The 27,456-nt window shown below is 42.2% G+C and overlaps 1 protein-coding gene across 2 annotated transcripts in view; it reads left to right on the top strand.

The window, feature by feature from the left end:
- Nucleotides 1-27,456, top strand: part of LOC136863962 (dual specificity protein phosphatase CDC14C) — a 451,301-nt gene that overhangs the window by 222,418 nt on the left and 201,427 nt on the right. For both annotated transcript variants that reach the window (XM_068226497.1, XM_068226496.1), the window contains exon 3: nucleotides 9,285-9,377. In XM_068226497.1, the coding sequence (XP_068082598.1) occupies nucleotides 9,285-9,377 (93 nt within the window). The remainder of the gene's footprint in view (nucleotides 1-9,284; nucleotides 9,378-27,456) is intronic.

Here is a 27,456-nt window from a genome sequence, read left to right as displayed (position 1 = left end):
CTCAGGCGGCAGCTTGCCGGCCTCTCACCTCTGGATTCCGTGGTTTAAATCCCAATCACTCCATGTGAGATTTGTGCTGGACAAAGCGTAGGCGGGACAGGTTTTTCTCCGGGTACTGCGGTTTTCCCTGTCATGTTTCATTCCAACAACACTCTCCCATACCATTTCATTTCATCTGCATTCATTAATCATTGCCTCAGAGAAGTGCGGCAGGGCCGGCACAATTCCTATCCTCGGCGCTAGATTCATTCCATTCCTGACCCGGTCGAATGACTGGAAGCAGGCTGTGGATATTCATTTTTCACTGTAAATCAAATCTCTACAGATGTTCCAGTTATATACTGGGCTGTCTCTAATAGTATATTCATATGTCTCTTTCGTTGACATACGCCAGAGGTATTAATGCAAATTTATTACCATAATGCAGAAGTGCATTAACTAGCTTTTGATGAGTCTATGATCATTTGTCTCATTTGACTGGTGTTGATGTCCAAGACCCTCCATTACTGAAAGCAAAAATGATTACAATAAACTACAACTTTCTATCTTGATTACGATCAATACATATCCTTCTACTTTTGTTGAGTGGATTCCAACTTAACAGCCTGGAACTTACAACTTCAGCCAGTTCTTTTAAACAACTTTAACGACGTAAAGCAACTAGCAACAACAACAAAAAATACAGTATATATATTCCGAATAAGATGATTAAGACCTTGAGTTAAAAAGTGAGGTTATGACTGTTCAACTTGCTTCAATTGTAGGGTCACTTTCCTATCTTTGTTATTCAGTTGGACCGGAATCGGAGTTTATAGTCAGTCATGAAATTTGGATACAATGGTACAGGAAATTCTTCACTATGTAATACAGGCCTCGTTGGAGATGACAAATTGGAATAGTTAACTGTATATTCTGTTTTACATGCTATTCCCCTTATGCCCGTTAAAGAGAACTGGCAATTATTAGAATGGTCCTTTTGTTTCTTCCAATTGATAGGAACTGCAAAGGGCATAATTTATTATGTGTATTATTTTTCCGTCCAGTGAGAAACATAACACACCGGGAGAGTTGGCCATCCGGTTAGGAGCGCGCGGGTGTGAGCTTGCATCCGGGAGATCGTGGATTCGAATCCCACTGTCGGCAGCCCTGAAGGTGGTTATCCGTGGTTTCCCATTTTCATACCAGGCAAATGCTGGTGCTCTACCTTAATTAAGGCCACGGCCGCTTCCTTCTAACTCATAGGCCTTTCCTATCCCATCGTGTCGCCATAAGACCTATCTGTGTCGGTGCGACGTAAAGCCACTAGAAAAAAATAGAAACATAACGCATAACACACGGCAAGCATTTGGGGCTCAGTCATTATCTAAATCACCAAGTTCACGCCCAAAATAAAGTTCATAAATTTTTGTGCAAGTGGCGTGAAATTTCGCCCTGTGTCTTTGAAGACTAGTCCATAACACACTTAGTAAATGTTGTCTCGATGATTTAACCACTTTCTTATCATGTTGAAACTCTTCTAAAACAATATACATAAAGATATACAGCATAAAACACTACGGGTTGGCTGCAACTTCAATATTGGCTCTCTGCTAACCATAGCTATGCAATATGTAAACATGTCTGACACCAAGCCTGCACAGAGTTGCCAATACTTTTGAATACAATTCACATATGGAAAATGTCCCACATTGAACCTCAAATTCCTACATTTTATAACTTACAAAAAATAACAAAGAAAGCAATATACACGCATGTTGATAAAAACCAGAACACCTTGAAAGACTAGATATAGGGAGTTCATATTCACAAGACATGTGCATGAGTACGTCCTGAAGAAATGATTAGCATTCGAACCACGTCGGCCGTCAGGTTCAAGGTCCACCTCGATATCTCGACCTACCACCACCGACTGGTAAAATGTGTCGGCGGCCCTCGCTTTTTGCTATAAACCGAAGGTAATGAATCATTGTGACTTGAGCAGACATGCAGGATGCCTCGCAGACGTATGCGAGAACCGTACCGTCCAATAAGCGAGTTTGAACGAGGGCGCATTATTGGCATGAGAGAACTTGATATATCCCTTCCCTGAAATTGCTGCTCGTGTGGGACGAAGTGTCTCGGCAGCGCAACGGGTGTGTACAGAATGGTTCACAGAAGGCCGTAGAACACGACGAGATGGGTCCGGCCGCACCACCCACACCACTCCACAAAAAGATCGACACCTCATCCGAATGGCATTGCAGGACAGATCTGCGTCCTTCTCGGCTCTGGCGCAACCGTAGAACAGTGTAACACATCGTACATTATCAGGAGTGACAGTCCGTCGCCGTTTATTACGGTCTGGGTTAGCGGTGCGTCGTTTACTTCTCCGCCTACCTTTGACTAATGTGCATAAACATGCTAGACCGCAATGGTAAATGGAACGACTTCACTGGCACAGGAATGGCAGCAGATAGTGTTTTCGGACGAACCCAGATTCTGTTTGTTTGAAAATGATGGCCGCATTTTGGTTCACCGCAGACAGGCGGAAATGACATTGACTGCATTCGCACAAGACATACATGCCAACTCAAGGCCTTATGGTGTGGGGTGTTATTGGGTACAACCACAAATCACAGTTGATGCGTGTCCAGGGCATTGTGACCAGTTTGAACTACGTGAATGACGTCCTGCTACCCGTAGCCATACCCTTTCTGCACGACACCCCAGACACCATATTTCAGCAGGAGAATGCGCGACCACATGTTGCTGCACGAACACGTACCTTCTTGTTGTCGCAGGACATGGCCCGCTCGATCACCGGACTTGTCGCCTATAGAAAATGTGTGGGGTATGGTGAAACGACGGGTGGGGTCTTGTGACCTAGTGCCAGCCACGAAGGATTAACTGTGGATCCAGGTGAACGCAGCATGGATGGCTATACCCCAGGACGCCATTCGCGCCTTATACGCGTCGATGCCATCACGCATGGAGCAAGTTACCAGTTACCATGGAGGACCGAGTGCCTACTAGGCAACAGGACACATGCTGAACCTAGGTGACTCAAATACTAGTCGTTTCTGCAGAACATACTAATGTCCTGGGAATATGAACTTCCTATCTCTAGGCTTTCAGAGTGCTCCTTTTTTTAATGAACATGAGTGTATGCGAGTATTATATAAAATGCGACGTCCACAAAGAAACTATGGCTGATAGAACAATTCTGTCCAGCTCTATGGCTAAATTGTTAGCACGCTGGCCTTTGGTCCAGGGGCCAGGGTTCGATTCCCGCCAGGGTAGGGGATTTCATCCTTAATTGGTTAGTTACGATGGCGCAGGAGCTGGGTATTTGTGTTATCTTACGCATTAGAAATCATCATAGGTAGGGCCCCATCCTCACAGATACGCAGGTCGCCTATACGGAGTCAACTCGAAAGACCTGCACCAAGCCTCTCCGGAGGCCACACATTATTAAAAATAGAACAATTCTGACTAAATATTTGAATTTAACATAAAATGAACTGAACTAGAGTTGTTGTTCAGTGTAATCGGTATTCGCACATGCTGTTTAAATAATAATAATGTTATTGGCTTTACGTCCCACTAACTTCTTTTTAGGTTTTCGGAGACGCCGAGGTGCCGGAATTTTGTCCCGCAGGAGTTCTTTTACGTGCCCGCAAATCTACCGACACGAGGCTGACATATTTGAGCACCTTCAAATACCACCGGACTGAGCCAGGATCGAACCTGCCATGTTGGGGTCAGAAGGCCAGCGCCTCAACCGTCTGAGCCACTCAGCCCGGCACACATGCTGTTTAACAATGTATTGTAGCCTATATACTGGTCAGCTGTGCAGAAGCGTAATTGTGTAGTTTGACGTCTAGGTGCAAATTAAAAGCTTTCTTACAACTTAGAAATACGGTACTCCGTACATGAACACAAAACACGCTGCTATTGTACGTTTTTGCTGTAGGGTATGCAAGCTGTGCTAAAGGGCCATTTTTTATTTTTATTTTCAATATGACGCGCCGGACGCAGAGTGTTACGACTGATACCATATATACTAAGGTTTGCGAGGTAACTTCAATATATAAGGGACGTTAGTTACTCTAATATTTCTATTTGTTCTTTCCAGAATGTCCACATTACAAATTATATGAATATTGCCACGTTTCGTTTTCAACCCTCCAAACATTATAGAATGTAGGTATCGATGTCCCTGTTTGTTTTTTCGAAAAATTTTCTGTCTCGGTTCTCGCAGGGATGCACTTACGCCCTAAAAGCGAATGACGCTCAAGCTGATACCTTTTCTTAGTGCACCAACAGTGGTTTGCAAATAGCCGCGGATGCTTCTCTAATGAAGGGCTGACGACAGATTATGATGATGATGATGATTCGTTTTGACCCCAGGTCACTTTTCATCTTCACACCCAGCTACAGGCTTCCCCTCATTACCTCCACTGCCCCGCACCAATCACATCATATTTTCATCATCTGAAATGCCATCTTCAGCTATTTCTTTCAAATAATTATTTAGTCTTTTATGGCACCAATAATACGCGCAGGAAACCTTGTTCACGGCTTGTAAACAATATCTATAAGTTCGACGTTCGATTTTAGAATCTATTGAAAACGATACAATTATTTCGAGCTGTCGAAACTAAGCGCAAAACTGAGGTTCACTGATTATAGTAGTTAGGTTCCATGCATATGGATGCCATCAATGGGAAATATAAGGAACTATACTTCGGCGGAAATGGAAAATGTTAAACTCTGGAGCACTTCTCGAACATGTTTTAAATTTTGTGGGGATGATCATCAAATAACATTTGTTAAAAGGTTGAAAGTTCGTCCCTTTTCGGAAACGATCCATCCAACGGATACACACTCGTATTCGTGATGGCATTGAATATAAAATGCACCGAGCGGAGTGGCGGCGCGTGTTAACGCGCTATGGTTATGGTGCCAGGTTCCCCATTCGGGAGGTGAGTGGGTTTGAACCCCACCTTCGGCTGTCCTGAGAATGGTTTTCTTTGGTTTACCATTTTCACTTCCAGGCTAATGCCAGGACAATTCCTATTCATGGGCCTCAGCCGATTCCTTACACCTCATTACCCAATATAATTCGCAATCATTCATTTCATATTCATTAGCTCCTCAAGTGAGGTTGGCGTCAGGAAGGGCACGCGGTCGTAAAATATACCAGATAACTTAATCTTGCCTCATGCTCAACCCCATACCAGAAAATGGGACTGAGGGATAGATATACATTGAATAAAAAATTCTGTCGATGTCATCTTGAGAAATGAGTGTTAATGCGTGAAGCATATATATTATGTCAGTTCTCGAAGATTTGTGGCTAGAGCCTGGTACTGAGAATAAAAACACCTTCCCATGGAATACCATAAATGATCTGTCCTTTGCTATAGTTCCCCATACCATTATCCCAGGGTTCGGAGAAGTATTTCTCTCAAGAATCATACATGGATTAGATATATCACCAGTTTTTCTACGGACATGCTCTCGTCGATCTGACAGCCCAAGACAGAAGCGAGAGTCGTCACTAAACACTGCAGAATGCCACTCATCAGTCGAAATTTCTCAGCCTGTACGCAATACAATTCTGCTGTTTGCGATATTTTGTCAAAGGTACGCACTGCATTGGAAGTTGTGGTTTCGGCCCAGCTCCAAGCAGCATGTTTCCAATGGTTCTGTAACTGCTGCTCGGATTTCACCTGTTGTCATTCGCCTGTTCTCCAGAGCCGTTCGCACAATCCGAAGATCTTCCCTTGATGGGGTCTTTTCGGTAAGACCTGTAGCTCTTTTTCTTGCTGCAGTATTCTTCCGAGTTCATCTCCTTATCACTCGTTCTGCAGTCAGTGCACTACTGTCTGTATGATACTCGCATAACCCTCATGCACGTTATGCGACCCCGCTCAAAATCAGAAAGGTGGATAGAATTTGGTTGTGCACGTCGTCTGAGCGTTCTGTAATCATTAATCTACCTAAAACATCACAGTAATCTCATTGCATCAACAACATAAGCAGCATCGTTTATTCACGCCGTACTTAAGTTGTGGGGAAGGCTGTAGTGTTACCGCATGGCAGTGAAATTGTAATCAGATCCCCCACTTGACATAAGTCATGTGCGACAAATTTCGTTACGTTAAGTTAGTCTTCTCTGTCTAATACTTTCCATTTCCGCTAGTGTATTTGAACCAGTATTATGGAACTTCTGTAGACATGCTTGACCCTGCCAGCAATTAAAAACGTAGACGTTAGTCGGCTTATTTGGCGGTGAATGTATATATGTATTTAATGTAAATTATTTATTTATTTATTTATTTATTTATTTATTTATTTATTTATTTATTTATTAAACTGACGAGATTCCGAATTACAGAATTCCCATTGAAAATCCACAGTCTGTTTCCAGTCATTCGACCGGGCCAGGAATGGAATGAATGAACCACCCATCTAGCGGCGAGGATAGGAAATGTGCCGGCTGCCGAAGCCTGTCGCACTTGACTGGGGCAATGATTAATGACTGAAAGATGAAATGAAGTGATACTGGAGAGTATTGCTGGAATGAAAGATGACAGGGAAAACCGGAGCACGCGGAGAAAAGCCTGTAACGCCGCCTCTCTGTCCAACAAAAATCGCACATAGAGTAACCGGGATTTGAACCACGGGAGCCAGCGGTGAGAGGTCGGCGTGCTCCCGCCTGAGCCACGGAGGTCCTAGAATTCCCAATGAAAAATATATTTACAATAAAGTAGCACAGTGCAAACTAAAAAATAAATGAAAAAGTAGCGGAAGAAAATTAGGAACTAACAAGATAACTGTAGGGAGACAACAATTAACAATACAAGTATTGGCAAATGAGAAGAGCGAGGAAAATTAAAGGTGGAAAGTAAAACGAAGAGAACAACTTAGACGTAGGTACAGGCACGGATATGACATATAAGTAACACTATAGTACAGTAAAAAATAAATAAATATTGCACTATATACAATAGAGGGGACAGCAATGAGAAGAAAAAAAATAAATATGAAAGTAATAGCCTTTCCTATCCCATCGTCGCCATAAGACCTATCTGTGTCGATGCAACGTAAAGCAAATTGTAAGAAAACGAAAGGAGCTAGGTTAAGAAAGATATGATTAAAGGATGCATACGAAGAAAAAACGTCCAAGTTCCTTAGAGTTAAGGGGGGTTGGAATGCGAATAAATAAAGCTCTTTGAACACGAGAGAAGCGGTAATACGGAATATGAAGGGGTGGATTTATGCTGGTTTTGCGGGTTGGGACGTGTAGTGAAAAGGATACAGGTAAAGGGAACGAAATACACCGTTAACAGCGTTATACAGGAATATAAGTTCGGCTACTTTCGCGCGAGTAGATAACGGCAGAAGGTTTAACTTATCCAGTATCCGATTGTTGCTCAAGTTTCGACAATCAGATACTCTGGCTCTAGCAGTGGCACAAAAGAATGACTGCCTGCGGTCAATGTCATTAAGATTAGTGCATGAAGAGGTAGACCAAATGGGAGACGCGAATTCGGTAATTGGTAGGATGCAAGATACGTAGTAGGCTCTGAGGGCGTGGATATTGATGATTTCAGAAAATCTGTACAGTAAGGCGATAAGTGACATTGCTCGTGAGGTTAACTTTTGAATAAAGGGGAACAAATAACATTTTACTGTCAAACAACACTCGTAAGTAGTCCTGATCTGTAAGAGTTAGGAACGGGTTACCAGGAAAGGGGTATTTACTTGGAATAGGGGATTTACGAAACGTGGTCGTGGTAGAGGTGCACTTGGTGGGATTAGGCTTAAGGCGCCACGTAGAGCACCATTCCGAGAGACCGGGCGAGTTGGCCGTGCGGTTAGGGGCGCGCAGCTGTGAGCTCGCATCCGGGAGATAGTGGGTTCGAATTCCACTGTCGGCAGCCCTGAAGATGGTTTTCCGTGGCTTCCCATTTTCACACCAGGCAAATGCTGGGGCTGTGCCTTAATTAAGGCCACTGCCGCTTCCTTCCCATTCCTAGGCCCATCGTCGCCATAAGACCTATCTGTGTCGGTGCGACGTAAAGCAAATAGCATTCCGAGAGAGAAATAAGCCTATTCGGTAAGGAGTTTACGCCCATTAAATAATCGATTTGTTTGTATATTCCACAGTCATCTAAAAATAGGAGAATTTCACTAGAAATGAGGTGATAGTATTAATGAGATCGTTAGTAAATAGGACAAAAAGAAGGGCCCAAAGGATACTGCCCTGTCGACGCCAGAATGTACCATAACTGGAATCGAACTGAACCCATCAAGAACCACATGCTGAGTTCCGGTATTGAGGAAGCTCTCTAGGATAGTTAGGAAGCGACCATGGATGTTTAAACTTTCTGAAACTTTATAGGAAATAAGTATGACATGCCTGAGATTTCACTTAAAATTATAGGTCTCGTAGTTTATGATGATGTAAAATTGTCAGTTGTGTCTTGGAGGTAAATACGTACTATCTGGCAAATTGTACGAATTGTGTTAAGTACAATAAAACTAACAAAACGCAGAAATATGCCATTAAACCTAAGCATTACCTTTGTCTACATCAATGTTGTCAAGGTCTTCAGTGAAAAAAGAATTATCTTAATTTTCAATCACTCTGTACCTTTTTCCTAGAACATATGCTTATGTCATTTTGCAATGACTGTTAATTTGTTCATATCCGCAGAATTAACTTGAGGTAGAAGGAGAATGATATTGTAGATTTACTAACTTGATATAGTGACTGAATTTGCTGAATCTGACCTTTAGTTTTGCTCCCAACTGCATTTCCTAAAATAGGTCATGATTGCTAGACGTACATACGCGATAGTCATTTCGGGATGTGTTTTCAATTAGTTTTGTATTTATTTGATCACAGAATTCAACAAGCGAACATTATAGTGTGGTTTCCTAACGGTGATAGGCGACTAAATTCTTTTACCAGTAAAGTTACAAGGGAATTTCAGCGAGGAGATTTGCGGGGGACGATATAGTTGAATTTTGTCACCGAGAAATCAGGCTGAAGGAGAGGGAAAGTTTGTGCCTATTATTAGTGCCGAGGTGTCTTCTGTTGAAGCTTATCGTGATCTTAAACAAATGAATGAAATTAAGTAAATTCACTAGTTATGTTACGTATTATAGATTTACTAACTTGATGTAGTGACAGCATTTGCTGAATTTGACCTTTTGTTTTGCCATGTTAATTTTGATTTCCATTGCTAGTGTGTAAGTACCTCATCTAATGTTTCTTTCTCTTTTTACAGTCTTTTTCGCTGGCGAAGAAGAAAATAGTTCACTACACGACGATGGATGCTCAGAAAAGAGTGAATGCCGCTTTCCTGATCGCATCGTATGCGGTAAGGATATTTTCTAGTCTTCTCCAGTGTGCTTATGTTGTTTCAGTGCAGACCATCTCTACTATTAAAAAAATGTATCACCGGGTGAGTTGACCGTGCGGTTAGGGGCGTGCAGCTGTGAGCTTGCAACCGGGAGATAGTGGGTTCGAATGCCGCTGTCTGTAGCCCTGAAGATGGTTTGCCGTGGTTTCCCATTTTCACACCAGGCAAATGCCGTTCCTATCCCATCGTCGCCATAAGACCTATCTTTGTCGATGTGACGTAAAGCAAAATTTAAAAAAAGTATCAGTGATTAAAACATTTCCACTGAACGAAACGCATTATGTTTTTGAAGATTCTATAGAGCAGAACATTCGCTTGATAATTATGTCAATTACGGCATCTAATGTTTTAGAGTTACGAGTTATTTATATTCCAGAATTTTGCTGTTTTTTTTTGGCTTTACGTCGTACCGACACAGATAGGTCTTATGGCGACGATGGGACAGGGAAGGGCTAGGAGTGAGAAGGATGCGGCCGTGGCCTTAATTAAGGTACAGCCCCAGCATTTGCTTGGTGTGAAAATGGGGAAACCATGGAAAACCATTTTCAGGGCTGCCGACAGAGGGGTTCGACCCGCTCTGGTTTTTATTAATGTAGTTATAAAGTTAAAGTTACATTTTATAATTTTACCTGCATTATGCTTCGGACAGCTTAACTTATAAATTGACAGTTCGCAAACCATTTGGTCAACGCCTTATCTATATTGCCAGCGCTCTGCTATTGCGCGAGGTCAGGTAATCAAGTAAGCCCTCATACGATGAAATACTTAGAAAAGCTAAGGAATGGCGTAAACACGTTGAAAACAAGTTCACAGAAACTGGAAACAAGCTGTACGCACTTATTAACAACGTCTGGCACTTAAACGAGAAAAATATTGAGAAAGAAAGAGAAGAAAACAAATAATTTGCTCGCTGCCATTGGCTGGTACAGGGAGAAGATTGACTCCAACAGGAATACTCAAACACTGGAACACACTGATGGTGTATTACGGACAATCGCCTGCTCCCAAAATTTCAATAAATTTTCGATAGAGTTCCCCACTGTACACGCATGCACCTAAATGGAGTCCTAACTTAACAATCAACACTCAGTTGATTATAACACTACAGTACTGAAAAGGGGCGGAAGGAGTGAAGGGGTAATGTTGAAGGCCACTCCAGTACCAAAAAGGAGGAGAAGGGAATGAACGGGTAGTGCTGAAGGCACATTGTGTGTATTGCTATGCATCCACCACTATGTCCATTTCAGCCAGAACACTCTTGTAGCGAGCTGTCTAATTGCAGCGAAGCATTAAGAGTGAAGGTGGGAGACGCCATGCTTTCCTTATATCTGGACAGATTTCTGTGCATGCGTGTACCTTCGTTTTCCCTCGCTTCACATATCGCTGTGTATAATACATAACATCCCTTCAGTCATCTGCACTGGCATTTGCCATAACTTCGACCATGCTTCGACTAACGGTTTTGTTCGTTTTTTTTTACCGAGCGAGTCTGCTATCCGGTGCATTCAGGAAACACTGGGTTCGAATCCCACCGTCGGCAGCTCTGAACATTTTTTTCCATGGTTTGCTTTTTTCACACCAGGCAAATGCGGGGGCTGTAACTTAATGCCATGGCCGCTACCCTCCTGATCCTAGCCTTTTCCGATCCTTCCGTAGCCGAAGAACTTCGTGTTACTGCGACGTAAAAACACTAGAAAAAATATTTTCTTCTTTAGAAACAGAAACTTTGAATTTTACAGCAACATTACTTACTCATGTTCATAAAAACCCGAAACCTTGATAGACTAGAGATAAGAAGTTCATATTCACAGAACATGTGCATTAGTATGTTCTGAAGAAATGTTCAGCATTCGAACCATGTCGGCCCTCAGGTTCAAGGTCCACATCGATATCTCGGCCAACAACCACCGACTGGCAAAATGTGCCTGAATCTCTCGTTGTGGATATAAACTGAAGGTAATGGATCAGTGTGACTTGAGCAGACGTATGCGAGAACCGTACCGTCCAATAAGTGAGATTGAACGAGGGCGTATTATGTGCATGAGAGAACTTGACGCATCCATCGCTGAATTTGCTGCTCGTGTGAGACGAAGTGTGTCGGCAGTGCAACGGGTGTGCACAGAATGGTTCACAGAAGGCCGTAGAACACGACGAGATGGGTCTGCTCGCACTACCCAGACCAATCCTCGAGAAGATACACACCTCATCCAAATGGCATTGCAGGACAGATCTGCGTCCTTCTCGGCTCTAGAGCAACAGTGGAACAGTGTAACACATCGTACACTATCAGGAGCGACAGTCCGTCGACGTTTATTACGGTCTGGGTTACCGGCGCGCCGTCCGATTCTCGCCTACCTTTGACTAATGTGCATAAACATGCTAGACTGCAATGGTGTGAGGAACGACGTCACTGAGGACAGGAATGGCAACAGATAGTGTTTTCGGACGAATCCAGATTCTGTTTGTTTGAAAATAATGGCCGCATTTTGGTTCAACGCAGACATGGGGAGACAAGGTGTACAAGAGGAAGGGGAAGGAGAGGGAGGAGTTGTAGAAGACAGGTGGTCTAATGTTCTAAGGGGAAGGAGATTGCAGGCCAAGGGGTCTATTCAGGATCAGAATTCAGGACAGGTGTCAGTGCGAAATCGGTACGAGTCACTCCAGGTAGAACAACAGAGGGAAGATGAGGGACAGGGAACTGTTGCTGAGATGCGTGGAAGTAGGAGGAAGGGAAAAGGTAGGAAAGGGAAATGTAGAGTAGAGGATAGGAAAAGACAGGTGGAACAGGGTCATGGGAAGGAGAAAAGGGAGGAGGAAGTAGCTTCTGCAGCTATCAGGAAAGATAGGGCTGACCAGGAGGGGAGGGGATCAAATGAGGTGGGTAGGGTTGAGGCTCTGGTCATGGGGGATTCCATCGTTAGACACATGGGGAAAGTGTGTGGAGGAAGGGGAACCAGGGTAGAATGTTATCCAGGAATTAGGTTGAGGCAGATGTTGAGGAAAGTAGAAGAGAGGGAGGAGGGGAAGGAGAAGGTGGTAGTGTTTCACGTTGGTACCAACAACGTAAGGCAAGCTGATATAAGTACCAACATAGTTGGAGATGTGTGGGATCTGGTAAATGCAGCACGGGTGAAGTTTAAGAAAGCGGAGATTGTTATTAGTGGAATACTGTGTAGGAGGGATACTGACTGGAGGGTGATTGGGGATTTAAATGAGACTATGGAGTGGGTATGTGGGAAACTGGGAGTGAAATTTCTAGATCCTAATGGGTGGGTAGGAGAAAGGGATCTGCGCTCGGATGGCCTTCATTTAAACCGCAGTGGTACGTATAAGTTAGGAAATTTGTTTGGAAGGGTAATAGGGAGGTACATTCAGGGAAACGGGATGGCCTAGGGAGCGGTGATAAGGGAACAGGGAACTGGAAATCAAGTAGGGATGACATAAAATTGTTAGTGTTGAACTGTAGAAGTATTGTAAAGAAAGTAATAGAATTAAGTAATTTAATAGATATATATTTACCAGATATTGTAATAGGAGTTGAATCATGGCTGAGAAATGATATAATGGATGCAGAAATTTTCTCACGGCACTGGAGTGTGTATCGTAGAGATAGGATAGGAAAGGTGGGAGGGGGAGTTTTCATTCTGGTGAAAGAAGAATTTGTAAGCTACGAAAATGTTAAAGATGAGACACATGAAATTCTAGGTGTAAGGCTCATTTCTAAAGATAATAGGCAACTTGATATACTGTATTTGGAGTGTACAGATCGGGAAAGGGTAGCACTGATGCGGATTCGGAATTATTTGATAGGATAGTCAGATATGTGGGAAACGACATGGAAAGAAATGTGATTGTAGCGGGAGATCTGAATTTGCCAGATGTGAATTGGGAAGGAAATGCGAACGACAGGAAGCATGACCAACAAATGGCAAATAAGTTAATATGGGAAGGACAGCTGATTCAGAAAGTGATGGAACCAACCAGAGGGAAAAATATTTTGGATGTGGTGCTGATAAAACCAGATGAGCTCTATAGGGAAACTGAAGTAATAGATGGTATTAGTGATCATGAAGCTGTTTTTGTGGTAGTTAAAAATAAATGTGATAGAAAGGAAGGTCTTAAAAGTAGGACTGTTAGGCAGTACCATATGGCTGATAAAGCAGGTATGAGGCAGTTTCTAAAAAGTAACTATGATCGGTGGAAAACGGTAAATAAAAATGTAAACAGACTCTGGGATGGGTTTAAAGAAATTGTTGAGGAATGCGAAAACAGGTTTGTACCTTTAAGGGTGGTAAGGAATGGTAAAGACCCACCTTATTATAATAGAGAAATAAAGAGACTAAGAAGGAGGTGCAGACTGGAAAGAAATAGAGTTAGAAATGGCTGTGGAAGTAAGGAGAAATTGAAGGAACTTACTAGAAAATTGAATCTAGCAAAGAAGGCAGCTAAGGATAACATGATGGCAAGCATAATTGGCAGTCATACGAATTTTAGTGAAAAATGGAAGGGTATGTATAGGTATTTTAAGGCAGAAACAGGTTCCAAGAAGGACATTCCAGGAATAATTAATGCACAAGGGGAGTGTGTATGTGAGGATCTTCAAAAGGCAGAAGTATTCAGTCAGCAGTATGTAAATATTGTTGGTTACAAGGATAATGTCGAGATAGAGGAGGAGACTAAGGCCAAAGAAGTAATAAAATTTACATATGATAACAATGATATTTACAATAAGATACAAAAGTTGAAAACTAGAAAAGCGACTGGAATTGATCAGATTTCTGGGGATATACTAAAGACAATGGGTTGGGATATAGTACCATATCTGAAGTACTTATTTGATTATTGTTTGGTCGGAGGAGCTATACCAGATGAATGGAGAGTTGCTATAGTTACCCCTGTGTATAAAGGAAAGGGTGATAGACACAAAGCTGAAAATTACAGGCCAGTAAGTTTGACATGCATTGTATGTAAGCTTTGGGAAGGCATTCTTTCTGATTATATTAGACATGTTTGTGAAATTAATAACTGGTTCGATAGAAGGCAATTCGGTTTTAGGAAAGGTTATTCCACTGAAGCTCAACTTGTAGGATTCCAGCAAGATATAGCAGATATTTTGGATTCTGGAGGTCAAATGGACTGTATCGCGATTGACCTGTCCAAAGCATTTGATAGGGTGGATCATGGGAGACTACTGGCAAAAATGAGTGCAATTGGACTAGACAAAAGAGTGACTGAATGGGTTGCTATATTTCTAGAAAATAGATCTCAGAGAGTTAGAGTAGGTGAAGCTTTATCTGACCCTGTAATAATTAAGAGGGGAATTCCTCAAGGCAGTATTATCGGACATTTATGTTTTCTTATATATATAAATGATATGAGTAAAGGAGTGGAATCGGAGGTAAGGCTTTTTGCGGATGATGTTATTCTCTATAGAGTGATAAATAAGTTACAAGATTGTGAGCAACTGCAACGTGACCTCGAAAATGTTGTGAGATGGACAGCAGGCAATGGTATGTTGATAAACGGGGTTAAAAGTCAGGTTGTGAGTTTCACAAATAGAAAAAGTCCTCTCAGTTTTAATTACTGCGTTGATGGGGTGAAAGTTCCTTTTGGGGATCATTGTAAGTATCTAGGTGTTAATATAAGGAAAGATCTTCATTGGGGTAATCACATAAATGGGATTGTAAATAAAGGGTACCGATCTTTGCACATGGTTATGAGGGTGTTTAGGGGTTGTAGTAAGGATGTAAAGGAGAGGGCATATAAGTCTCTGGTAAGACCCCAACTAGAGTATGGTTCCAGTGTATGGGACCCTCACCAGGATTACCTGATTCAAGAACTGGAAAAAATCCAAAGAAAAGCAGCTCGATTTGTTCTGGGTGATTTCCGACAAAAGAGTACCGTTACAAAAATGTTGCAATGTTTGGGTTGGGAAGAATTGAGAGAAAGAAGAAGAGCTGCTCGACTAAGTGGTATGTTCCGAGCTGTCAGCGGAGAGATGGCGTGGAATGACATTAGTAGACGAATAGGTTTGAATGGCGTCTATAAAAGTAGGAAAGATCACAATATGAAGATAAAGTTGGAATTCAAGAGGACAAACTGGGGCAAATATTCATTTATAGGAAGGGGAGTTAGGGATTGGAATAACTTACCAAGGGAGATGTTCAATAAATTTCCAATTTCTTTGAAATCATTTCGGAGAAGGCTAGGAAAGCAACAGATAGGGAATCTGCCACCTGGGCGACTGCCCTAAATGCAGATCAGTATTGATTGATTGGCTGCATTCGCACAAGACATACTTCGCCAACTCTAGGCCTCATGGTGCGGGGTGCTATTGGGTACAACCACAAGTCACAGTTGGGGAGTGTCCAGGGCATTGTGTCCAGTTTGACCTACGTGAATGGCATCCTGCGACCCGTAGCCATACCCTTTCTGCACGACACCCCAGACACTATATTTCAGCAGGAGAATGCGCGACCACATGTTGCTGCACGAACGTGTGCCTTCTTGTTGTCGCAAGATGTGGCCCGCCTGATCACCAGACTTGTCGCCAATAGAAAATGTGTGGGATATGGTGAAACGACGGGTGCGGCCTTGTGATTCAACGCCAACCACCAAAGATGAACTGTTGAACCAGTTGAATGCAGCATGGGTGGCTACACCCCAGGACGCCATCCGCGCCGTTAACGCGTCGATGCCATCACGCATGGAACATGTTATCAGTACCCATGGAAGATTCAGTGCCTACTAGGCAACAGGACACATGCGGAACCTAGGTTACTGAAATGCTAATCGTTTCTGCAGAACATACTAATGAACATGTCCTGCGAATATGAACTTCCTATCTGTAGTCTTTCTGTTTTTGTATGGACATGACAGTATAATCTGTGCGTAGATACAAATTTCATGAAAGTGGCAGTGGAGTCTAATTTGTTTCCATAACAGCTTGTAAATTTGTCCACAAAATATACCGGCAATTGTGGTTTATTTTCCATCACGAACTGCAGCAGGTCACCCTTCGTCATATCATGCCAGAAGTGACAAAGACCACAAAGAACTACATGAAAAATACAAATATTTGAAGAAAATGCAAAAGATTGCGAAACGTACCCGCTGAGAGGGATGGCCTAACTACGTGATGAATTTAAACGAGAGAGTTGGCAGCTAGCTTTCGATCGCGCTCTATGTATATAAATCGATTGAATGGAAATTTTGAATAGGTTGGACGCCCGTGTTTTCACACACAACTGCTAGGCAACGCTAAAACGTCAATTTAGAATTTATAAAGTACTGAGCATAGTCTTCTACGTGGGGTTTCGGTACCGAACAGCTGTTTAGGGATGTAACGACCTTAGGCAAGCATGCGTTTGAACACAAGGGAGTGAAGTATACGTTCATATGTTTCCTCCTATTAGCATTACAATCTACAGGGTGATTTATTCCACCGTGTACGAATTCTAGGGATTCATCGAAGAGAGGATGCGGAACAGTAAAGGTGTAATGAATGTATGTCCGGAAATGCATGGTTTGTTTGTTAGGGACCATTTATTGAACCATCCGTATTTACAGGGACTGCGGTCTGATACGCGTTGTGCCTTGCAGCCACAGTTACAGTATGTGTTGAAAATGGTTTCCATGTGCTTCCACTCATGCGTGTACGCGCCGTAACTTGTTCTATCTCACACGTTCACATCGGCCAGGCTGCATCCGATGAGTGTCAAAGGCAGCATGAATACGCTGCTCCATTGTCTCCTCATCTGGAATGGGCTCTGCATTCACGATACTTTTGAGACGGCCCCATAACCAGAAATCGCACGGCTTGAGATCTGATGAACGAGCAGGCCATGCAACTGGTCCTCCTTGTTCGATCCATCGACCAGAGAAGACATTGTTGAGATGCGTCTGGATGTTCACGGCGAAGTGGGCTGGAGCACCATCATGTAGCAGCCACATAACCCTGCGAATCATCAATGGTTTTCCAGCGCGAGAGCAGGAAAGGCAAAGTCACCCGCAAGAAACGCCGACAGTTCCGGCCTGTTAGGCGACGTGGAAGGAAGACTGGTCCCAAAACACGGTCGCCAATTATCCGGCTGAAGCGCTGGTGATAATTCGCTGGCAACAAACGATAGGGGTTCTGGATACAATCCCACAGATGACTGTTATGAAAGTTGAAGATACCACTCCGCGTAAAGGTGGCCACATCTGTGAATAGGATGGATGCCACAAATCCCGTAATCGTAGTTACCTGGTAAATAAACCAGTGACAAAGCCGCTCCCGATGTGGAAAGTTTGTCGCTAGTACGCCCTGCACGTGCTGTAAGTGATACGGGTAGTAGCAATTGTCATGGAGAATGTTGAACACGTTCGCCTGACTTACCGTGTAATGGCAGCCAACTGCCTGGTACTGATACGTCGGTCGCCTTCCATATTTTCCTCCACTTCTGGTGTCCGAACAGGGTGGGTACCTCCTTCATGATTTCCTGCTTCTTTAAGACCCTGTATCAGACAAACGGCGAAACACTGTTGCAAACATTGAATGCTGTGGTGGTTGTTGGAGGGGATATGCCTCCCGATACAACCGTGCTGCCCGCTGCCCGTTGCCATTTGCCTTGCCGTAAGTAAACACCATGTCGGCAAGCTCTCGAGTCGAATACGGAACAATTGTGTACAACGCTGTAACACATCCCTACCCGGTAAGTCAGCACGAGAAGTGACTTGTGTACAACGGTACCGATGACTATGGCAGAAGAGGGCGCTAGGGCATGACGTATGAGGAACGAAACCACCCTCTAGGAGGAAACCACGCATACTGTAACTGTGGCGGCATGGTACAGCGCGTATTGGCCTGCAGTCTCTGTAACAAAGTATGATTGAATACATGGTCGCCAGCATGGACACCATGCGTTTCCGGACATACGTTCATTAGACCATTTCTCTTCCGTATCCTCTCCGCGATCAATGCCTAGAGTTTGTACACGATGGAAGAAATCACCCTGTATTCTTCCCTGTAGATGAGGTTTCATTACATGTGTTAACTGGCTTGCTTCCTCCCATGATATGTACAAGTAATTCAGTGAGATAATGTAAATGAAAAGAAGACAAAGCTAGTTCGTATTATAGTATAGGGAAAAATGTAGCTTTGTAAGCATTTGTGTATACTAAATGTATAGTGTACTTCAGTTACTATCAGTTTTAAGAGCCACCAATTTGCTGGAATTTTGCCTAGAAACGGGTCTATTTTATGAGGCAGTAAACCTACCAACATGGGCTCCTCGTATTTAAAACTTTTCAGTGCCACACTGATTGCAGCAGGAATACTGAAATATTGAGACAAGCCCATAAGAACCCACTACGCTAGAAAGCCAGCCGGTGGGTATTTGTGAAGGTGGAGTGTTCCATCACTGAAGGTACGATAGCTCTGATTGACAGGTTGTTGTTTTGATTCCATGCTCAAATAACATTGTTCGTTGAGATATTGCTGATTTAATTTCCATTCTATAATAAAATATTTATATACGTAATGACGCCATAACAAGAGTAGGACCGGAGGAGTTGACCGTGCGGTTAGGGCCGCGCAGCTGTGACCTTGCAATCGAGAGATACTGGTTTTCAATTCCAGTGTCGACAGCGCTGAGATGGTTTTCCGTGCTTCACCATTTTCACACAAGGCAATTGCTGGGGTTGTGCCTTAATTAAGGCCACGGCCTCTTCCTTCCCACTCTTAGTCCTTTCCTATCACACCGTCACCATGAGACAGACCTATTTGTGTCGGTTTGACGTAAAGCAACTTGAAGAAAAAAAGAATGAGACAGGACGAAATAAACGAGAAATGAGAGACAGAACGCAACTGAGCCTATTGTGTATAAGGGCCATCAGCGAAGAAACAAATAGCTAAATAAATTTCTGCAGCTTAACTGGACGTGAAGTAATTATACAAAATGTTGGAGGACAAGACGATCTGTCTCCTCAAACTCAATATAGACATTCTTATGCTTATATCGTATAAAGGGTAACAGGAGAATTTAAAAATTCCCCGTCTAGAACACTTAAGTATAACGGTCAAGAGGATTCGTCGGGCTGACCACGCGTCACCTCGTAATCGCATGATCTTCAGCCTGAGCAGTGGTCGCTTGGTAGGCTAAAGGCTTGGTTTCTCAGAACTGACGCATGCGAGGTGCGAGGCCGACGTTGCGTACTTTCGTTCCAATGACGCTGCGAGGCTCGTGGTTTCCCAGGCTGCGAAGCGGATCAGTTGCCGAGCACATGTCTTGTTCATTGGATCTCGCAGCCTGTGCGCTACAGTTGGAAGAGGAAGCGGATTATGTTTCAGTACTGGAGGGTTTTCTTCACCCCTATAGCAGTATCAATGGAAACTGTTGATGATCTTGTGATGTCAGGCTGTATCGTCCACAACCTTCTCCGGAATGAGCGAATTCCGTGCCCAAATGAACACTTTATTGGCAATTTGGAATTAACAGAAGAAAACCTGATTCCTCTGGCAGCTGACAACGGAGGTAATTCTACACATGATGCTTTCATGATAAGAGACAGCTTCAAGAAATATTTTTGTAGCAGGGAGGGAGAATCGGTATAACAAAGAGAATATGCTAACAGGGTCGAGTGAAAGTTTTTTCTAACGGACAAACATGTATTTGTTTACCTATAGTTTACTTTTTCTGTGACCCAATTATCATAATAACGGAATGAACACCGTTATTAAAATAAAACACGTGATTTTATTATATGAACAATACTGAACTCAAATTTTGTAAATTATATATATTGGCATATTTGATATTAAAGTAATGGATTTATTGGTTGATATATCATTTCTAAATCTGTTAATTATTTAATCCTTTGAAACTGAACTCATTATATTTGTTATAGGCTAAGTAACATCAATAATAATAATAATAATAATAATAATAATAATAATAATAATAATAGACACTCTACCACCAATCCACAGATGCAGCTACCACATCAATGAAAAAACAAAGAATCCCAAGAACGGAGGTTCCAAATGACAGTAAATTAACATTAATCGTCTGGTACCTCCATTTTTGGAGTTTCTATTTTTACGAACTCTTTCCTTCTCAAGACCATCGTATAATACATAAAACTAGCAACATTTATTAGCTGTTCTATCCAACTTCAGTGATATCATTTTCCATAAGTTGTCTTTCACAACGTTGTTTTTGTAGCTCTTGTGTTGTAAGTTATACAACACTGGGTGCATTCGAACTTCTTCAATCAGTTCCTCGTCCACTTCGTCCCTAAAGCTCATCGTGTTGCTTAAAACAGTAAAAACAAGAACAGAAACAATGTCGCCTCGCACAAATCTGGCCGGACGAATCAGTGCGTGGTGACGCTGCGAGGTCTCACTGCGAGGTTGCGCACACTGCGCACCGCGCAGCTTGAGAAACCACTTGCATAAGCTCATGTAGTCTGGATTTGTGCGAGGCGGGCCTCGCACCTCGCATGCGTCGGTTCTGAGAAACCAAGCCTTAAGGGGCCCATAGACGTGCAATATTATTGCGCAAAATGGATTGTGCAATATATTGTTAGCTGCCCGTAGACGTGCAATGTTATTGCGCAATATCGGGGTTTGTGCAATATAACTGATAGTGTGTACGTAATATTGAAGGGTTGTACAATATATTGTGCAAAGCGGTCACAGACGTACAATATGCGTTGCAATATATAGTCAGTCCATGCCGTTATTTTGTTTGGTGAACATGTTGAGTGACACTGATCTTTGCTGCGTTTTGCTCGCCATGGGCGTAAGTGCCAAAAAAGAAGCAGAAACGGAAAAGGAGGACATGGGCCAAACAGTGGTTTCTGGACAGAGAAAGCTACACTCTTGAAAATTTACTCACTGAAGTGAGAAAATGCGAGCCGAATGATTTTTGAAACTTTCTGCGCATGAATGGTGAATTGTTTGATGAACTTATCGCTTTGGTTACGCCTCAGATCGAGAAAAAGAATACTATTACGCAGATAATTGATTTTTTAATAACTTCTTGTTTATCGGCGTTCGGGTATTTTTCGCGATATTTATCAATAAGCACCTCGTACTGTTCACTTCTTTTTAACGCGATTACTGTAATCTTTGCTCTTAACGTCCCATAGAGCCGGAAGGTCATGGTACACTTCGACAAACTCCAAAAGAAACTATTTTTCTTCCTGTTTGTCTGCCATCGCGATACGTTCTCCCCCACCTGTTGATAACAACTGGCCGGAGGACGGGATATTGCACAATATTGCCAACACACGGCACAGTATTTTGTGGTTTGTGCAATATATTTCAAACTTATTTGATTTGTACAATATATTGCACAACCCTTCAATACGAAGTACACACTATCAATTATATTGCACAAACCCCGATATTGCACAATAATATTGCACGTCTATGGGCCCCTTTAAGGGCACTCAGGGCTACATCGCCATGGGTTTTGTCCAAAGAAAAATCTGTCAAAAAGACTATAAGGAGGCTTTGAGGTAATGTGTACATTATCATCGGTAAACAATTTGAAAATAGTGTGTCGAAAAAGTATTCTTCTATTCGCATTCTTGCGACAGAAACGTGTCTGTAATGCAAGGGAAGACAAAAATAAGCAAACAAACGATCCACTTGATTAGCACAATGGTCTATTTGTCATTACAAAACAAAAACAAAAATACATTCTAAGCGATAACAAATATTACAAAACGTAAAAATGCCCTTCCTCGCCAGATCATAAATTGTTCGTCCGTACTGTACAAAATACAGAAATTAATACTTCTCAGGGTTTCCCTTTGACGCAATGACTGCTTGCAATCTTCGCGGCATGGAGCGAACGAAGTTGGCCGTGGTGGAAGATGTAATTTTGTCCCATTCGTCTTGCAGAGCTTGCGTCAAGTCGTTCTTGTTAGAAATTCGCCGTTTTCTGATGTTATCTTCCAGCACTTTTTACAGGTGTTCTATGGGATTCATATTGGGGCTCTGGGTGGGGTGGGGGGCGTGTTTTGAGTTGTTTTGGGGTATTAAATAATAACCATTCCTTAGTATTTGGAGCTGTGTGCTTCGGATCGTTGTCCTGTTGGAAGATATACGTGCCTTGCAGACCCAATTTTTCGACAGTAGTTTTCAAATTTTCCTTTAAAATATTTATGTACATCTTCCGATCCATTGTTCTATGACATGTAATTGTCCTACACCTGCTGCACTTATGCACCCCTACACCATGAGGGAACCCCCACCGTGTTTCACTGTGGGGACAAGGTTCTGCGGCTGCATCTCCATATTTTTCTTCTGCCAAACCATTCGCCTGCCATCTGACCCAAATATGTTGTATTTGCTTTCGTACGAAAATATGGCTTCTTCGAGAAGTCTTCGTCCTTAAATATATGTTCTTTGGCGAGCGCAAGCCGTTTCTTGCGGTTCGTTTCGCTCACCCAACATTTCTTACGAGCTACCCGGCCATTTTACCCATTTTGTTTGCGGGTATTCCTTAATGTGTTAACACATATTTCTCGCGTAATAAATCTTTCGCCTTGATCGGTCAGATCCCGAGAAGAACCACTCCGCGGCTTGTTTTGGAATGTTTTTGTTGTGCAGAAGGTATCCATGACCGACGAAACCGTTGATCGTGGTCTGCCCACTAGCGTTTCAATTGCATAGGACGATTTGCACTGAATATGCAACCGCAGGATGAGTTTTCCTCTGCGTTACGCACATCTCTTTACCTTTCCGACCCGTTATACAATCGCGATCACAAGAATTCCGGGCAGAAAAGGAAACAGGTAACGGTTGGGCGAATATTTTGGCCAACACTGAGATTGAAGGAGAAGTAACCAAGGCTACGTCACATGTGTTCGTCTTCCAGGAGTTATTGCTTGCCACGTTGCACACACAGAGGCCACTCCCAACGTCATTTTCTCGGGAACTGATTAAGCTGTATCTATGGATAAACACCCTGGCTATACTAGCGTTTCCTAATCAAGGAAAACAATTAACCGTAATTTAATTGCGATGAAGTGTGCACGATGTAATTCCACCCCAATATATGTAATTTAATTGTCGGAATAGTGCAGACAATAACTTCATAGGAACGGTTTTCCAAACGCCGTTGCGTCTCTGATAATTATAATTATTTAATGCCAGGTCATTTTCACTTTTTGGTTTTTGAGGATAACAATTATTATTATTATTATTATTATTATTATTATTATTATTAGTAGTAGTAGTAGTAGTAGTATTTTAACACGGCCTATATTGACGAAAATAAGTCATTCTTCCTTACAGTGGTTGAGCGGGACGCCATTTCATAATGAAGTAATAGTCGAGACCACTAACGTTTCAGCCAGACCTCGCACACATTACTTACAAAGAAATAGAGGCGGGGACGGAGCGAGTAATACCGATGAGTAATCCGGTTGTAGCGGTAGAACGCACCACCGATCCCCTCCGCTTACAACTGCGAGTACTCGCGGAGGACCTGAGCACAGTGTAGCGCACAACACACGTACGAAAGTACCTGTATTCAATCTGTGTGTTTCGAATGTACATATATATTTCCTACGCTTGTTATGTTTTGTAGATAATGTAAAGTCTGTTAGATTATATTTGTGGTGTTAGTGTTATATTTAAACATATTCGTAGATAGTAGTTATATTTTTAGAACATTTAAAGGAATTTAAAGAAATTTTTACAGAACGTTGTTCCACAAATGCCACGAAAACCGTCGATGCCTGGCAGTTTTTTGACATCACTGATAATAGGAAACACGCAAAATGCAAATTTTGTGGCCGCACATACGCGACGGGTTGTGGCACATCAAATATAATATAATATAATATAATATAATATAATAACTGTATTTATAGAAGCATTCTACTGATAGCTGTTTGGCATTGGGACGTTTAGTAGTATGTTGTCAGATATGTTTTGTAATCATATTTGCAAAGAAGGACATTCCAGTCAACGTTCATTTACGTAATTACTTTTGTCATCCTGTAGATTAAATTATGTCAGTTTTTTTCATTATATTCTGATAAGATTCTTTATATTCAGGTTATTCTTCTCATTAACAATGTACCGTATCACATGAACTTACGAAATAATTGTTAATACATTATTTTTCTGCTAACTTCCAATCCCCTTGTATACAAACCCTTTCGGTAGGTATGCGCCATACTTTTTTTTCACTATTCGAATGAGTTAACTATACGAGTTACTAACATTTATTCCACATACTACCTCCTACTCCCTAGCAGTTACGTATATAACAATTATAGTGAATATATATGCAGATATTTACAGTTGTTACGTTGTGAGAGAAGGGTATTAATAGGGGGATGCAATACCTTTGCAGTGCCATACCTATAACCTGTTTAAACGTCCCGCGTCAGGGCATTCACTCGGTAGTTCAATCGGTACTACCGGGTGATGACGTCACAACAACTGCTCCGCTTCGTCCCCAGTACTACAAAGAAACTGGAGAATTTGACCCTCAATGAGTTGACATTGACATAACGTCTGTTGCATTGAAGAAGGCGTGTGGTTCCTCCCTTCATTCCCCTCTCGCTTCATTGTCGAGCCAGTGGGACGTGTGGGCAGGCGGGGAAGCACCTTCCCCTCCGCTTGTGTTTCGTTCATGCTAGATATCCTCGTACTTCGTTTTCTCCACACTCCTTCACTCTTCAGATGTGTGCATTTGTTAACGCGTCTAATGGTTGTGACCAATGAGAGAGAGTGTGTAAGCAAGTTTTGGGTGGTTCTGAGGGCTGTACTGATTTCTTGCCTTAAATTAATATTTTTGGAAACGAGATACTGAAGATTTCGAGTGTACAACCTACACGTCTCCAGAGCCGTTCACAACAAGAACATGTTTGAGTGAGGTGCGGAAGGGTGAATCACGAGTAATGTTTCACCCCCGATCTCGCGTTTTAAACTGCCATTCCGAGCGTAAACGAATACATATTTTTTTTTTGCTATTTGCTTTACGTCGCACCGGTGTGAAAATGGAAAAACACCGAAAACGTTCTTCAGGGGATTCGAGCCCACTATCTCCCGGATGCGAGCTCACAGCTGCGCGCCCCTAACCGCACGGCCAACTCGTCCGGTGACGAATACTGTATGAACTAGCTAATAACGAAGCGTTTACGTTTTGCAATCCTTGTTATAGCTTTGAATATGTTTTATAGTTTTGATTTTGTATAATAATGATGTACTGGACCTATGCGCCATCTAACATTTTGTTTTTTTGTGTGTTTATTTTCGGCTTTCCACTGTCCATTAGACAGGGTTCATTCGCAAAACAGCAAGTAGACGAATACTATTTGGACTGACTGTATCTTCTAACTGGAAATATAACCTGTACTTAAAGATCAAACGAATTGTTTCATACTACAGCCACCTAACAGAAACATTTATCTTCCCAAACTAGAACTTATGACCTTTAATGAAAATATGAGAATATTGCTTGAGTTTTGGGGCGCGTTCAAGAAAATTGAGGCCGCCAGCCTTGTAGGGTGAATTTCAGTATTTAAGGTCGTGATAAGGTATTAGGATTTAGGGCTCATGAGCTGGCGAATACTTTCCGTCTCTCGCGTATTGCTTATCAAGTTGTTAAGCTTCTCATTATGCAAGCATCTTATCTGTGTGTGCGTGAATTTGCATCCCATACGTCAGCGTTTATCAACCTTTATACTCGAATACAAGTAAAATGTCTGAAATATATGAAATGTATGAACTAGTTAATAACGGAGCGTTTACGTTTTACTATCCTTGTTATCGCTTCGAATATGTTTTTTGGTTTTGATTTTGTATAATAATGATGTACTTGAACCATGCGCCATCCACCAACATTTGTTTTATGTTTATTTTCGACTTTCCACTGTCTAGGTTTCATTCGCAAAACAGCAAGTAGACGACTACTTTTCAGACATTTTTTTTTGCTAGTTGCTTTACGTCGCACCGACACAGATAGGTCTTATAGCGACGATGGGACAGGAATGGGCTAGGAGTGGAAAGGAAGCGGCCGTGGCCTTAATTAAGGTACAGCCCAGCATTTGCCTGGTGTGAAAATGGGAAACCACGGAAAACCATTTTCAGGGCTGCCGACAGTGGGGTTCGAACCTACTATCTCCCGAATACTAGATACTGGCCGCACTTAAGTGACTGCAGCTGTCGAGCTCGGTACTTTTTTAGACTACTTTTTGGAATGTTTCTACGGACCAATAATTTATAGGGGCTTTTTTTTGGTATGTTTTTATCCGTAAAATTGTGGATATGTTGTACCATTATAAATGTGTGACGTACCCACGCGGCCCACAGATGTGTGACAAAATTATAACGTGGCGGGTCACTTTAATATTAATATAAATAAATGATATCTCATTGTTTCTCCATAAACAATACCTCATGGGCGCAAGTCTTCAAGCTTATGGCTTGAAAACGAAAGTTGATAATTGATAATAATACGTAATGAGACTCAAAAACCTCCCAGGGCTGGGGTGACGGAACACAAATCATTAAGTACACTAACTTGGAATTTAAGGATCATTAATAATAATTTCAGAAAATACAAATTAACACAGCTATTTATTAGGATGAAAAACGTCGTATTAACGAAATCTGAACTTACGGAAGCAAAAGAAAAATTGAATGAAATTAACTCTAAGAAAATGAACTGTTGCGCGAAGACTTGCAGTAACTTATGCCATTAGCTCACCATTTGTAGACTCTGTTATCTTGAAGCTGATGATGGATGGATCTCTCGTACGGGCTGCGCCATCTGTTGGATTCCAGTCCTACTTCTGCTTCGTGCATAATACACTAGCTGTAATATGACTTTCCTGCCTTAACACTTCCTACTGTACTCCTTACATAAAGTCGTAATGAGTCCTAATTTTAAATGCAAAACCACCGTGGGTTATGTTCATGGAGAGAATACACTTGTATTCTTCCGTATTACGGAACAGTAGCTTAACTAAATTCATAATAAAAGCTCTCCTCCCCTATACTAGTCAAAACAGGTCTCCCGATGAC

Source organism: Anabrus simplex, chromosome 2 (assembly GCF_040414725.1).
Source record: "Anabrus simplex isolate iqAnaSimp1 chromosome 2, ASM4041472v1, whole genome shotgun sequence".
NCBI lineage: Eukaryota > Metazoa > Arthropoda > Insecta > Orthoptera > Tettigoniidae > Anabrus > Anabrus simplex.
This window is presented reverse-complemented; position numbering and strand designations above follow the sequence as displayed.